This window comes from Mizuhopecten yessoensis, unplaced genomic scaffold (assembly GCF_002113885.1).
Source record: "Mizuhopecten yessoensis strain PY_sf001 unplaced genomic scaffold, ASM211388v2 scaffold4805, whole genome shotgun sequence".
Classification (NCBI taxonomy): domain Eukaryota; kingdom Metazoa; phylum Mollusca; class Bivalvia; order Pectinida; family Pectinidae; genus Mizuhopecten; species Mizuhopecten yessoensis.
Window position 1 is genome coordinate 554,053 of NW_018405730.1, and position 14,664 is coordinate 568,716.

General features: G+C 32.8%; 1 protein-coding gene across 1 annotated transcript in view; it reads left to right on the top strand.

Annotated features, from left to right (window-relative positions):
- Positions 1-5,653: 5,653 nt before the first annotated feature.
- The window catches only part of LOC110449737, a 25,589-nt gene continuing 16,578 nt past the window's right edge, over positions 5,654-14,664 (top strand). The window contains exons 1-5 of the mRNA XM_021496793.1: positions 5,654-5,762; positions 6,044-6,121; positions 9,082-9,141; positions 12,191-12,250; positions 13,476-13,532. Coding sequence (XP_021352468.1) covers positions 5,700-5,762; positions 6,044-6,121; positions 9,082-9,141; positions 12,191-12,250; positions 13,476-13,532 — 318 coding nt within the window. The 5' untranslated portion in view covers positions 5,654-5,699. The remainder of the gene's footprint in view (positions 5,763-6,043; positions 6,122-9,081; positions 9,142-12,190; positions 12,251-13,475; positions 13,533-14,664) is intronic.

Below are 14,664 nucleotides of genomic sequence, written 5' to 3' on the forward strand. Positions count from 1 at the left end.
TGCCTTCCACGTAGATCGCCGAGATGATACTCTCAAATTCATCATGGTAGGTAGTATTCGGAGGAGTACATTGTTTCCGTCAGCATCAGTTCAACAAACCAGCGGGAGTATAAAATGGCCTGGAAAAATTGCAGTATCTGTTGTTTACGTTTCATGTAAGGAGGCACTGTTTGAACCGTGGTTACACCATAAAACAAAATAGAACAAACACGCATGCATACATACACACGTGGAAGTATTAACCACCAGATACAGGGCTAGTAGTTCACGACTGATGCATGAGAGGCTAATGTGAGCGCCTATATAATTGTATAGATTTATATATTGTTTGGTTTGGCTTGTTTGTGTTTTACGTCCTATTACATGTAACAGCTGTGGTCATTTAAGGACGTGTCAGGTTTGGATGGTGGCGGAAAGCTGGAGTTTCCGAAGAAAAAACACCGACCGACAGTCAGTACCTGGCGACAGCCCCACGTAGGTCTCCAACCCGCGACCCAGTGGTGGAAGGCTAGTGATAGTAGAATGGCAGACGCCTTAACCACTCGGCCACCGCGGCCCCTTGTTATACTGTACTGATCATGAGTGTATGACTGGTATATATTACACTGTGAAACATGTTGAAGTGGTTTATTCTAGCGTCACTATATCAAATATTTCTATTTATTGTTTTTACAAAAAGGGTTAAAATATTTGGGTGTAAGCCCTCGGTCTATTGCCTGGAGAACACTCCTTTTGCGAACTGCTCTTCGCTCTCATGCTTTACCGTTTTATTTGCTCTGTGTTTCTTCTGAAATATGCTTACCATCTACCGAGATACTCTTTTGATGTTATAGCAGGCCGAATAGTTATTTCGCTATAGTTTTCACACGTGGCAGTTATTTCATCCTTGGAAATAACCACTTTTATAGTTTTTAAATAGTTCTACACAAGCATCTGATATATTGTATATTATATTACAAATCCAATTCGATGAAAAGAAACTAAATATGCATATATAATAGTGTCCTAAGATAGTCCGCAGAGATATATAAGTCAAATAATCCATCATGTGATACCTGTTCAGATAGATATGAAAATAAATTCGATGGCGATGTTTAAAAGTGGTCTCTATAGATATCTAAATACAGGTGACCTCTCGTCCAAATGGGCTCGCGCTATCGGATATTTTTTATTTTTTATTGGCTACTAAAAATACGATGTGGCTACTAAATTGACTACTAAGTTTTTAAAAATGGGGAAAATCTGTATCTTTGTCCCAAAAAACAATCTGTCTACTCACTTGTGTATTGTGGCTGACACTGATTGCGTAAACATAATCGGGGCCGTCATAGATCAGCGCGCGCTGTAGCTTTTGTCTAAATTGTAAAGACAATTATCAAGCTTCATATGGCAACAGGTGTTTTAATTTGTGTACATTAATTGACAGTGGGGTCAAGTTAATTTGATGACCCATTGACGTTGAGAAAAGAGTCTGATAAGTATATTCAATTCATTTATTAACTTTCGGCCCATCAGTACAAATATAGCAATACAATGCATAATATACACAATAACACGGCTCACAATACACAATGAGAGAGTGGAGTAGATTCTTAACTTATTAGCTTCAAAAATATATTTTCCAAGTTGACATAATTCCTTAGTATTGTTAACACACAATAATTGTATAAATTTAAACATGGATGGCTTTTTCCAGTAGTACTTTTTAATAAGGCGACTTCTTAAGTTTTGGTAGGTTTTACATATCAGAATAAAATGGTATTCATCTTCGACTTCTGTAGCCGAATTGCAGTTCGTACAATATCTCTGTTCTCGAATAACGTTGCGATATCTACCGGTCTCGATTGCTAATGAATGTGCAGACATTCGTAACTTTGTTAGACTAATTCTATAATTCTTAGAAATATATATGGTTAAATAATACTGAATGGAAAAGTGGTCTACGATACACTTGTATAAAAAACACTTAGAGGAAGTCTCTAGTAAACCTCTTAAATGTTGTTGACCTTGGTCAAAAATTCTTTCACGAATAAGCGGTAAAATTAATTTAACATTAGTCGACGATTGGCTTAACCATACATCACCAAACACCATGTCGAAGTGCCGATTTTCGGCCTTTCAGATCACTTCAAACGAGATTTCGTATCAGTGTACTTTCGTGGTAAGACGTTTTAGAATTTCAAGTGCATTCCATATCATATTTACACTTATCAAAATATGGCCTTAAAATCCTTTTTAATCTATTTATTTGTAAGCCTTTATCAAAATTCTAAATTCAACTTCGTGATAGTAAACGACAAATAACCATACTTCTGTTCATTGTGTTTTTGAACTTCATAATTTGAATATCGCATGATCTATATGAACAACATTTTACAAAAAAAGAAAGAAATAGAATTCCAGCGTTCATGTTCCACAATCGATACCGTTTGTATATGCATTGGTTGTGTACGTGGTTGACAACCCCCCCCCCCCCCCTTAATTTTCGGACAAATACATTACAGCTAATAAGAGAACGAGACATCGGGTACGTAATTAAGCAATTTTCGTCTTAAGCTATATATCACAATATAAAGTGACCTTGGAGAAACAATAGCGTACAGTAGCTGTCAGACAGCCATGTAGGTCAGGTCAGTAGTCTTATTGTTCACAGAACTAACGTAAGCTTTATATAGATATATCACGATACAGTTACTAACAAATTATCTCTTGTTTACAGTTGTCATTGCAAATGAGCTCTAATTATCTTTATCACCTTTGTGATCAATAGTGACAAGAATAATTCTATTTTACCAACATCTGGATACTTATAGTTTTAAATATTCCTCCCACGATATTACCCATATCAGATTTTAGAAGATCGTATAAAACGTGTTTTTTTTTAAGAACTATTTGAAAACATCCTAATAAGACACGAATTTTGATGACTTTACATATAATAACTTATGATTCTAATTCACTACATTCAACCGAACATTAAGCATTTATCATATAAAACTCAACACATATGTATGGTAGTGGCCTTCGACGGTCAATCATTTTATTAAAGGAACAAGTACATGAAATACAAAGGGCACGTGTCCGATCCTCCTTCCCTTCTCTCTTCTCTTCATCCTGAGTCCGGATCCTGGCAGACGCTAGGAAATCTCGTTCCTAAATCTTCCCATGAGTTTGTGCCTGTCTTAAGGAAACGGGGAAATTCCATAACTCTATGATTTAACAAAAGGAAATATAATTTCTTGAAGTGAATCGTTGAACCGTCAAGACTCAAATGAATATGTAACCCTTAAACTACATTTACTACTCTATAGACACCCGTGTCGCACCTGTAACACGTGCGGTTACACATCACCCGTCCCGCCTCACGCGGCTACCTGTGTCACCTCGGCCTCATATCCGGACACTAGTACACCTGTACTACCTGCACTACATACGTTACTTATAACCGTGACTATAATAAATACATAAGTTGACCGTGAATGTAGAATTATTAGAGATAATATATTCATAAATTGATAAGAAATATACACTAATAAGTAAACATAGTCAAGGTGTCATTGTGGCGATTACCAGTATTAAAAAAATCATCTTTTTGAAGAATACAATTGTTGAAATTTTTGCGTCATCAGGCCCTTTTGCATGAATGACGTATATTTATTCCGAGGTCCTAATAAATTCACTTAGTTAACGGTAAACATTAACAAGCGACGATGTCATAACAATAGCACATCTACAAATTGATGACGTCACTCAATTTCAAAAATTGATGACGTCATGAGCATTGTTCTTCTTTACAGTGAATGTGTACATATGCAAAAATATTTCTCTTTCGTGTTATTAAGTAATTTTAGAAAAGTATGTAATTGCTATGTTCATGTTAACATTATCATTGGGAGATTGTTTGAAACATTTTCGATTTTCGTCAGGGTTTTCGATATATGATATTCGGATACAATAGCAAATTCAAAATAGGATGTATTTGAGCCTCGTTATTTCAGTCAACAAACATATATATATAACCTTGCTTGCCTCGCTATTCAAAATAACTTCTAACCCGGTTTTCCTGCGATCAAACTACCGTTAACCCGGTTATGAAATTATATAGCAACAACTAACCCGGTTGTCAAACTATCCTGTCATCCATTCTCCGGTTACAAATCTATTCAGCCACCACTAACCCGATTGACCCAGTATCCTGCCACGGACTAATCCAGTTGTCCTAATATCCAACCACTAATTGCCCAGTGATCACACTTCCAGCAGCCACAAATCGGCTTTCCCAATAGCATGATACTAATAACCCGATTGTCTATATATTCAGCTTGTACGTAGCCGACTATCCTTGTGTACATCCACCTTTACTCCAGTTTCCCCATTAGTTATCTGTCATTAATCTGCTTGCTGTTTAAAATTTTCAGCAACAGCCGCGAATCCGATTATCCATGCATAGTCGGAATATGGAACATATGGTATATGCCGCAGCTTAGCATGGTATAACTAGTTTGGATGTTAAACTTGCATTCTATCAGGCCAATATTGAAGTATCGGGTTAATATAGGATTTTTTCTTTTTCTTGTATGTACCATGAACCAGAACTGACAAAAACAAATCCGTTATTTTGCTATCAACATTAATGCTTTGATGATAATTGCAATCAATCACAACTGATCTGATGAGTAAGAACCATGCATACAAAATATCCAGCATGCCAATACAGAAAGAAACAAACAACATTATATATATCAATTTAACTATAGGGCATTTCATCCATTAAATGGTAAATTCATTATAGCTTTTTTCCTCCATAGAAAATGGTATGGCGGTGGGAATAGAAAGTGAATAGATTCGAAACCAAACTACCAAACTGACTATGCTTACAGTTGATTCTCTAGGACAAAGGATATCTAGTAATTCCTTCACGTTATCAATAAGGCGATAGTTAGAGCATGGCTACAATACTATTCCCAGGGTCTCTTTCTCTTTTAACATGCACTTACCAAAAACGGTCAAGACTAGCTCATGTATGGCGTAATTAGTGTATTGTTAATGTAAAGTATATATGAAGATGTTAACATAATATTTCTATTTAGATCTCAAATGAATTTTTGAAACAATTGACAGGTGAGACTTATTTTCTGTACGATTGTCATATTGTCAAAATAGAAATGGCTTTTAATGTCAAACCAAAATTGAAATACATTTCTTTCAGAAAGTATAACAATAGTTAAATTGGTGACAATATTACAAGAGAATCTTTGAACTCACTGATACAAAGCACGGCTAGCTCGTTACTCTTATAATTGCAGGTTCTGTTAATACTCAAATCATAGCAGGGGATATTTTGACATATTAGTCTGGTTTTGTTAACAAATGGTATCATGGGAATGTCATCGTTCGTTCAAGTAAATCGATACTTTTTCTTTAAAGCAAATAGGCCATGTGTTCTGCTTTTTAAAAAGGTTGTATACAAATACACCATAAAGGAAAACAATACTTAGTTGAGAACAAACCGAAACAGAATACATTGATCAGCAATCAAAATTACCTTAACAAGCAAGGGAAATCAAATTTGAGTAATTAAGTAATTAAAACCGACACACATACGTCATAGTAATTAGGTTAAAGTCTGTCGAAATGTGTATTTAAAGAGAGTGATGTGTCTTAGAGAGCTATCTTCACCTTGAAGTCTTGGACACACGATGAAGCTCTGTCTAGTTGTTGTTGTTGTTTGCCTGGCCTCTTTGGCCTCGGGTTTTACTCTGGTAAGTAATTACTTGCTACATCCTTCATCACTTGATGATTCTCACTATCTTCATTTTTCATATTTTATTATAATTTTTATTATTCTTAAATTTGAATATTTTGAATATCATTCGTAATGAAGACAAAATCTGCATATCTGTGAATATACATACAAAGCATACCTGGGCGACAGTGGCCCTAAATAATAAAGATAAGGGAAAACATTATAGGGCGAAATATTCCCAGTGTTCAATATTCTAGGTGTCATTTTCAATTTCTTTTTTGTTTTGGTGTTTTTCAGAAAAAAGCGCCGCAGGATGGGCCAAAAGGACCGGAGAAACAACCTCTTTTCCGTCGTCAGTTTACCACCGAATCTTCGGTAAGTACAAGTGATCTTAACACTATTCTAGTTCATGTTATGTCACAATTAAAGAATGTCATTGCTTTATCAAAAACAAAAATTATTTTTTATTAAAAATCTTGACGTAGAGGCATTGATCCCCATAACAATCATCCTAGAAATTTCGATGGTTACGCTCACCCCTGGTAAATGTTATGACAAAATCAATGGAGATACGATAACTGTTTATTTGTAATAATAAGTTTAAATCGTATAAGAGTATGAATCATTGTCAACTGTACGATGTCTTATTGCACATTGATGAACCTTGGGTAAGATCAAACGGTCACATTTATATTACATAAATAATCGAGGATCCCCGTATCACCGCTAAAAACAGTAACTATTTCCTGGAAACTTCTTTCCGACAAGACTAAAGCATTGCTAAATAATCAGCGGGAAAATCCTTAGAGACTTTTATGAAAAAGAAAACTTTGTTCGGAGTGTAAAAATGTAACAGGGTCAGACCTGGATTGGAACCCTGTGTTTACGATTAATATACATGTACTATCGCCCTGACCAACTAAGTCAACAGTAGTAACCTGGCCAAGCCGCGCTACAGTTGTATCCATAACAAAGCTCAGTGAAGGTTACTGTATGTTCGAAAAACTACATCGGAACTCTCTAGCGTTTTGTAAACAGTGGAACAGGTATCCTTAACAGCAGAATTACTAAAGGGTGAACGTAACATGTCTAAATTTTGGGTATAGATAATGCGTAAATGAATTACACTGCATCACGGAACTAATTCGTCCTTCTAACATACAAAACATTCATATAGGCAGCTTTATATTGATTCTCACACACTTGTCCCAATATTTGTCATAAGCTTGTCATTTTTTTATGATAACATGTATGCAATTATAATAACGAAGCATTGAAAAGTCACAACACACATATATCAAGATGGCGTTCGTTAAGTACTTTTATTAAGGCCGCTTACACCCAGCATCAAGCAATCTTAAAGGTCGCTTGCAACATTACAAAGTACATTATTTTACAAGCATTACCTTTCACATATAACTGTCCCGTTACTTCTGCTTTATATTTCTTTTGTTCTTGATAATTTGTCAGATTAACAGTATCGAACATTACATAAATATATGGAAAACATAAATATTGTTTTTTTAAAAAGCAAAATAAACATAAAATACATTCAGAGATGATTTTAGTGGACACCGTCGGTAAAACAAAATCATATCAAAATAAAGCTATTTTCTGATTAATAGTTTTTACAATAGAATAAACTATGTGTCTTCGCAAAAAGCACATGATCCTGGTAGGGCTTGTAATTTATGGAGATCGGACTTTGTTGTGAATGGTTTTGCAGTATATATTTGTAACTTAATATTGTATATTGTAATGATTATTTCATGACATCAGTAAATCTTGTTAGACTGTAAACTCATCTGATGTCTATGGGAACGGGTACGGCTCATAAAATAAAAAAATATCTGTCTTGAAAAATACTTACTATCTCGTAATATCGATATTGCGTTTTGATATTAACGACATAGCTATATCTAATAATGACATAGCTATGACGACTTAATATTGCGTGATGACGGTATACATAGAAAGAACGTTTCACAAAATTGATTTCATTTCAACAGATTTTATTGACATGGTGTTATGGTCAAATGGATCGAATAACAGGAAAGCCTATATAAATTCTTTCAAAAGGTGGCTAGAGTATTGCAAGAATATTATAGAACTATAGCTAAATATATTTTATAGATATTTTGAAATGAAAATACATATATGTAAACGATAAAGTAATTAAAGGGAGGTAACTCGCTTTTGGTTACTTACAATACAGCATAGGACATACACACACCGATGTCTTGTTTCTTGATTTTTTTTTTATATTTAAATGAATACAAGAAGGAATAATGGATACATTTTGATTAAGTTGTAGAAAATAAGCATTGAAATACTTTCAAACGATATATTAATTCTCTCTTGCGGCAAGATCACAGTGAGTTAACTAAGAATTTCACATATTTGGCGTTTTTAAGGATATCGGATGTCCCATTCAATATGGGCGGGTCTATTTTACACTTCAAAGTTATCAAATTTTCAATATTATTTCTTGTGTAAGTAAAGCGTTTTTAATATTTCCATAGGGTAATAATACGCTCATATACATTTATTTCAATATTCATATCACATGCTTGAAAATGAACTGGAGTTTCACGACCGAGAAAGTAGTGAAATTAAAACAATACAAATACTTTATAGTTATTTAATTTCGCGAATGTAAATTTTGCGACTATGTGAACGGAATTTCTTCCCAGGGGTTATTTTCGCGAATTCGATTTCTGAAATTGTTTGGAACCTTGAAGTTCTGGGCATATGCCTGCCGCACAGAACATTTTCTTTAAGATTCGTTGCGTTATTTCATAACTGTTTTGATTAATGAAATAACTTTTCCCATCTTATACCTCTTCTTGTCAAAATTTTTGAAGGCTTTAACTGTATTGAAGACTATGGTGACGTTATCTACGTCACATCTTATGTATTATGACGTCATATGGCATTTTCGTCACAGGGTTGCGAATTTGGGTGCAAGGCGAATTTGCCTGCACTTACGTTGTGTACTTTTCCCATCAACGAAATGCGAATGATGAAACAAGTATTATTAGTTGTAAAATAAGAGTTATTATAAGACACTATTAATCTATTTGTATCACATATGTGACCTTTGAATTAAGAATGTTAATGGAGGAAACAGAAAAAAAACAATGCACACAACATAATTTCCCGAATATTGTCATGTCTCGATTACAAAATCTCCACCAATTCCGGAAAAGCAATGGATGATTATAGACTGTAATACAGTGGGAAATATTTTGTGTTTTTATCTGATATCATACACACATTAACAGGCAGATCACCTAGGGATATCTGATACAATTTGATATAATTCATAATTTCAGGATGAAAAAAGAATGTTCGAAACCAGCTCCGAGGGGCCTTACTCAACCTCACCTGGTTCGGTACGTACGAGCGACGTTGATATTGTATTCGAAATAATTTCTTACTTGATAACAAATGAACATTTGACAAACTTTAGATAGTAAGAAAAATATTTCCCTACCACCAAAAAACCCAATTGCGACAGAACAACACTCGATAAAAGTTCGGATGGCTAGAAATTGAGAAGGAAATTTCGCATATGATTATTTAATACACACGTCAACATGAATTAACATGAACCAAACTCAAACCAATGACCCCCATCACAAATTTAATATTGATACATATATTATTATTCTATCAATATATAGAGGATATTTAATGGTGTCGTCAGTAACTACAAATATATTTGTTATTTTGAATGGGATACTCAACCCAATTCCGACGTTTTCTGCCATTTTCTGGTATTATTGCTTATACAAATGTTCTAAATTGTATATTTATGTAAATATTTAAGTGTGTGTACCAAACATTTACCATAACAACCACTTTTTCTACCGTCGCTTCATTTGAATCTGAACAAAACAATCGTTGCCTTTGAATGCAGCGAATAGAAGATACCGTTATGATTGATCAATATCAAAAAGTGATATTTTCACACTGTGAAAATATCTCTTTTAATATTTGTAACAGTGTGAAAGATATCAGTTTTATCAAGTTGATATAATTCGATATTTCACTGGCAAAAATGTAATAAATATACATATAATTATCATTCGGGAAGTATATATACATATTTAGATTCATATTGATAAGATTATTAATACAGTCATGGATTGTACATTTCCTCCATTTAAAATTGTACCTGCAAATAACATTTACAATCCTAGTATAACTATATTATAATCATAATCCTGTAAACAGATTAATAAGAATTCCATCAGCTGTTATATTTATTTCGAATATTGTTAGACTATTTCATTGTATACATACGCGCAAATTACATTTCTCAATTAAAATCTATCGTATTCACACTTAAATTAATCAAGTATAATCTGTGCCAACGATATTTCAGATAAAAAATGCTTGGTTATTAAAAAACGCATATATAATCATATGTGAAATCAACCAGTAAATTAGATCTCACCTATATAGGTGGTTTTATATCTGTTAAAAAAGAAGTTTTCATTTATATTCATGTATATAGCAGATTGTTGATATGCTAAAAAATTGTTAATTGCAAAAACTATATACATACATTAGTAAGCAGGTTCGTGCAAACAGCAAGAATAATATAAAGCAGTGATATTGAAAAATCAAAATTGCATTATTATAGTACCATTGTGAATTCAGAAAGCAAATATTAATCTTATTTCGCAGCTAAACATTCGATTAAAATACGTTCAAATCCCATTTTTATTATGAAAGGAACAATCATTTGTAAAATAACTTATTTGTGCATTTTGTGATGTCTTCATTAATAACAAGCCTTTGATGAAACAAGTACAATTCTGTTTTTAGTTTGAAGAACGCTAAGATGATTTTTGTTCATAAATGAAATGACTAAAGAGAATATAGAGTTTATAAGAAGTATGTTCTTAATTTAGACAGTGATGTTTTTGTCTGTTCCACACAGGTCATCAAAGGTATCTCTGATAGGAATATAAACCGATATGACTCGTCAAAAAATTAAATATAAATCTAAATGCATATATTAATCTAGTGAACACCTTTGAAAACATATACAAGATTTTTATTATCTTTTTTTGCTCTCTCGAATATTTCTTTTAGTATTTACCGTTAGCTTCACCATTAAAGTTTGTCATATCAATTGAAACAAAGAGATGATTGACAAATGCAATCAGTGGTGAGTGAATAAGATTACGTGACGCACTTCATTTTAAGATTTATATTAGAATTTATCTGACTTGTTGATGATTATCATTTTTTTTTCTCGTATAATAAGACTTAAATGAAAAGACCAGTAGGAGAGAATGAAAAATGCGTTATAATGTTAACACCGATAATGAAATTGATAACTTTGTTTGTACGGCAAGGGGTGGAAGGGTTAACTGTGTCGCCTCCTATAAAACATACTGTGAGTGTTCAGGAAGAATTGACAATCAGGTCATTCAAACATCTTTGACCTACTTTATATAGATCAGAATAACCTCCGATGTTAAAAATAAAATGATCACATGTCAGACCTGTTATTTATATCTTTACCTATTTAAATATTACTTCCTATAAAAGTCAGGACTAAAGGAGCGTTATTTTACGGCTTTTCCAGACGAAGGTCAACACGAGTACAAATGTACATCTGAAAGGAGATTTAAGAAATTAGCTGTATCCTTTATCGGATATTCATGAATATATTTGGAGATATATTGCATTTCATCTTATATGACACACATATATTTCTTACATATTCATTGATTGGATCATAATCACATGGACGTCGATGCTTTCTGATAATAACTGGGTGTTACTATTTTAAGAAGCCTCAGGTTAATATCCACTTTATGACGTCAATTCATTTTTAACGATACAATGCTCCCTGCCAGATGCAGTGTTTTTCTCTGTACAATTTCCATATTTTTGATATTGTTCGAGATTAAAACTTTATGTAGCATCTAATAAAGCAATGATTGACTTTTGTTTAATTGAATATGTGGTTACTCGGACATAAGGAAGTTATATTGACCTCGACTTCGACTCGGTTAGTATTACTTTCTAAGGTCCATGTAACCATATATTCACATAACTGTTTAGAATTTTCAGTCTCTACACATACATATGTACTTTTCCCATCAACGAAATACGAATGATGAAACAAGTATTATTAGTTGTAAAATAAGACACTATTAATCTATTTGTATCACATATGTGAACTTTGAATTAAGAATGTTAATAGAGGAAACAGAAAAAAACCCAATGCACACAACATAATTTCCTGAATATTGTCATGTCTCGAATACAAAATCTCCACTAATTCCGGAAAAGCAATGAATGATAATCGACTGTAATACAGTGGGAAATATTTTGTGATTTTATCTGATATCATACACACATTAACAGGCAGATCACCTAGGGATATCTGATACAATTTGATATAATTCATAATTTCAGGATGAAAAAAGAATGTTCGAAACCAGCTCCGAGGGGCCTTACTCAACCTCACCTGGTTCGGTACGTACGAGCGACGTTGATATTGTATTCGAAATAATTTCTTACTTGATAACAAATGAACATTTGACAAACTTTGATAGTAAGAAAAATATTTCTCTACCACGAAAAAAACCCAATTGCGACAGAACAACAATCGATAAAAGTTCGGATGGCTAGAAATTGAGAAGGAAATTTCGCATATGATTATTTAATACACACGTCAACATGAATGAACCTGAACCAAACTCAAACCAATGACCTCTATCACAAATTTAATATTGATACATATATTATTATTCTATCAATATATAGAGGATATTTAATGGTGTCGTCAGTAATTACAAATATATTTGTTATTTTGAATGGGATACTCAACGCAATTCCGACGTTTTCTGCCATTTTCTGGTATTATTGCTTATAAAAATGTTATAAATTGTATATTTATGTAAATATTTAAGTGTGTGTACCAAACATTTACCATAACAACCACTTTTTCTACCGTCGCTTCATTTGAATCTGAACAAAACAATCGTTGCCTTTGAATGCAGCGAATAGAAGATACCGTTATGATTGATCAATATCAAAAAGTGATATTTTCACACTGTGAAAATATCACTTTTAATATTTGTCACAGTGTGAAAGATATCAGTTTTATCAAGTTGATATAATTCGATATTTCACTGGCAAAAATGTAATAAATATACATATAATTATCATTCCGGAAGGATATTCCGTTATGTATTATATACATATTTAGAATCATATTGATAAGAATATTAATACAGTCATGGATTGTACATTTCCTCCATTTAAAATTGTACTTGCAAATAACATTTACAATCCCAGTATAACCATATTATAATCATTATCCTGTTAACAGATTAATAAGAATTCCCTCAGCTGTTATAGTTATTTCGAATATTGTTAGATTATTTCATTGTTTACAAACGCAAATTACATTTCTCAATTAAAATCTATCGTATTCATACTTAAATTAATCAAGTATAATCTGTGCAAACGATATTTCAGATAAAAAAGGCTTGGTTATTTGAATCCAGAAAGCAAAATTCTACAGTAAAACTGCTATATTAATCTTATTTCGCAGCTAAACATTCGATTAAAATACGTTCAAATCCCAATTTTATTATGAAAGGAACTATCATTTGTAAAATAGCACATTTGTGCATTTTGTGATGTGTTCATTAATAACAAGCCTTCGATGAAACAAGTACAATTCTGTTTTTAGTTTGAAAAACGCAAAGTCGGTGGCGACAAGAAAAAAGGCGAAAAAACACATTCTCCGGTAAGCCCAAGTCTATTTGCATGATTTTTGTTCATAAATGAAATGACTAAAGACAAAATAGAGTTTATAAGAAGTATGTTTTTAATTTAGACATTGATGTTTTTGTCTGTTCCACACAGGTCATCAAAGGTATCTCTGATAGGAATACAAACCGATACAAACCGATAGGACTCATAAAAAAAATCAATCTTAATGCATATATTTACCCAACATTGTAGATAGGCTTTAAATCTGGTGAACAACTTTGAAAACATCTACAAGAATTTATTATCTTGGTTATTTTTTCGAATATTTCTTTTATTATTTACCATTAGCGTCACCATTAAAGTTTGTCAAATCAATTGAAACAAAGAGATGATTGACAAATACAATCAGTGGAATAAAATTCGTTAGGACTCAAAAATCAAATATAAACATCAATGCATATATTTACCTGTACGTTAACATTGGCCATAACTCTGGAGAATACATTTGGAAATATCAACAAGTTTCATCACCCAGCTTATTGATTTCGATTATTATTTGACTATGTGTTGCTACAGCTACACCATTTCAGTTTAGTGTTGCACTCTATCCAGCAAATTACACCTCTCTTGTACCTGACAATATAAAAAAGTATGCGCAGACTAAAAAAGCTAGCATTACCCGTACCATCGACGCTACAAATAGAACGTCTCTTTTGTGATGGAAATGAGCGGATATAGGTATCATAAACAACTGGGTTAGATATTAAAACATGAAAAGGTCAATGCAAGATCATTTAATGTTTTTGTTATTTAAAATGATGCTTAGATTAAAATGGCAAGAAGATGTAGAGAAGTTTCTCAGTATTCAAAGTAGCACTCAGCTATTGTTACATGTTTACTGTTGATCTAGAGGCAGTGAAACGCTTAAGTATTGATGTATGTAGTTAGATCCGATTAAAATTCATGTTCCGTTTGTTCAAGTTACCAGGTGGCCAATTACATCATTGATGATGAACACAAGCATTATTTATTAGTGTCGATACATTTAAAATCGAAACAGAGAGTGCTCATATTTTTCCAAATTTAACAATTTCGTGGTGAATAGTATTTTGTTACTGTGTCGATTAAAAAAGCCTAAACTATATCACAGATGAAACGTGGTGACA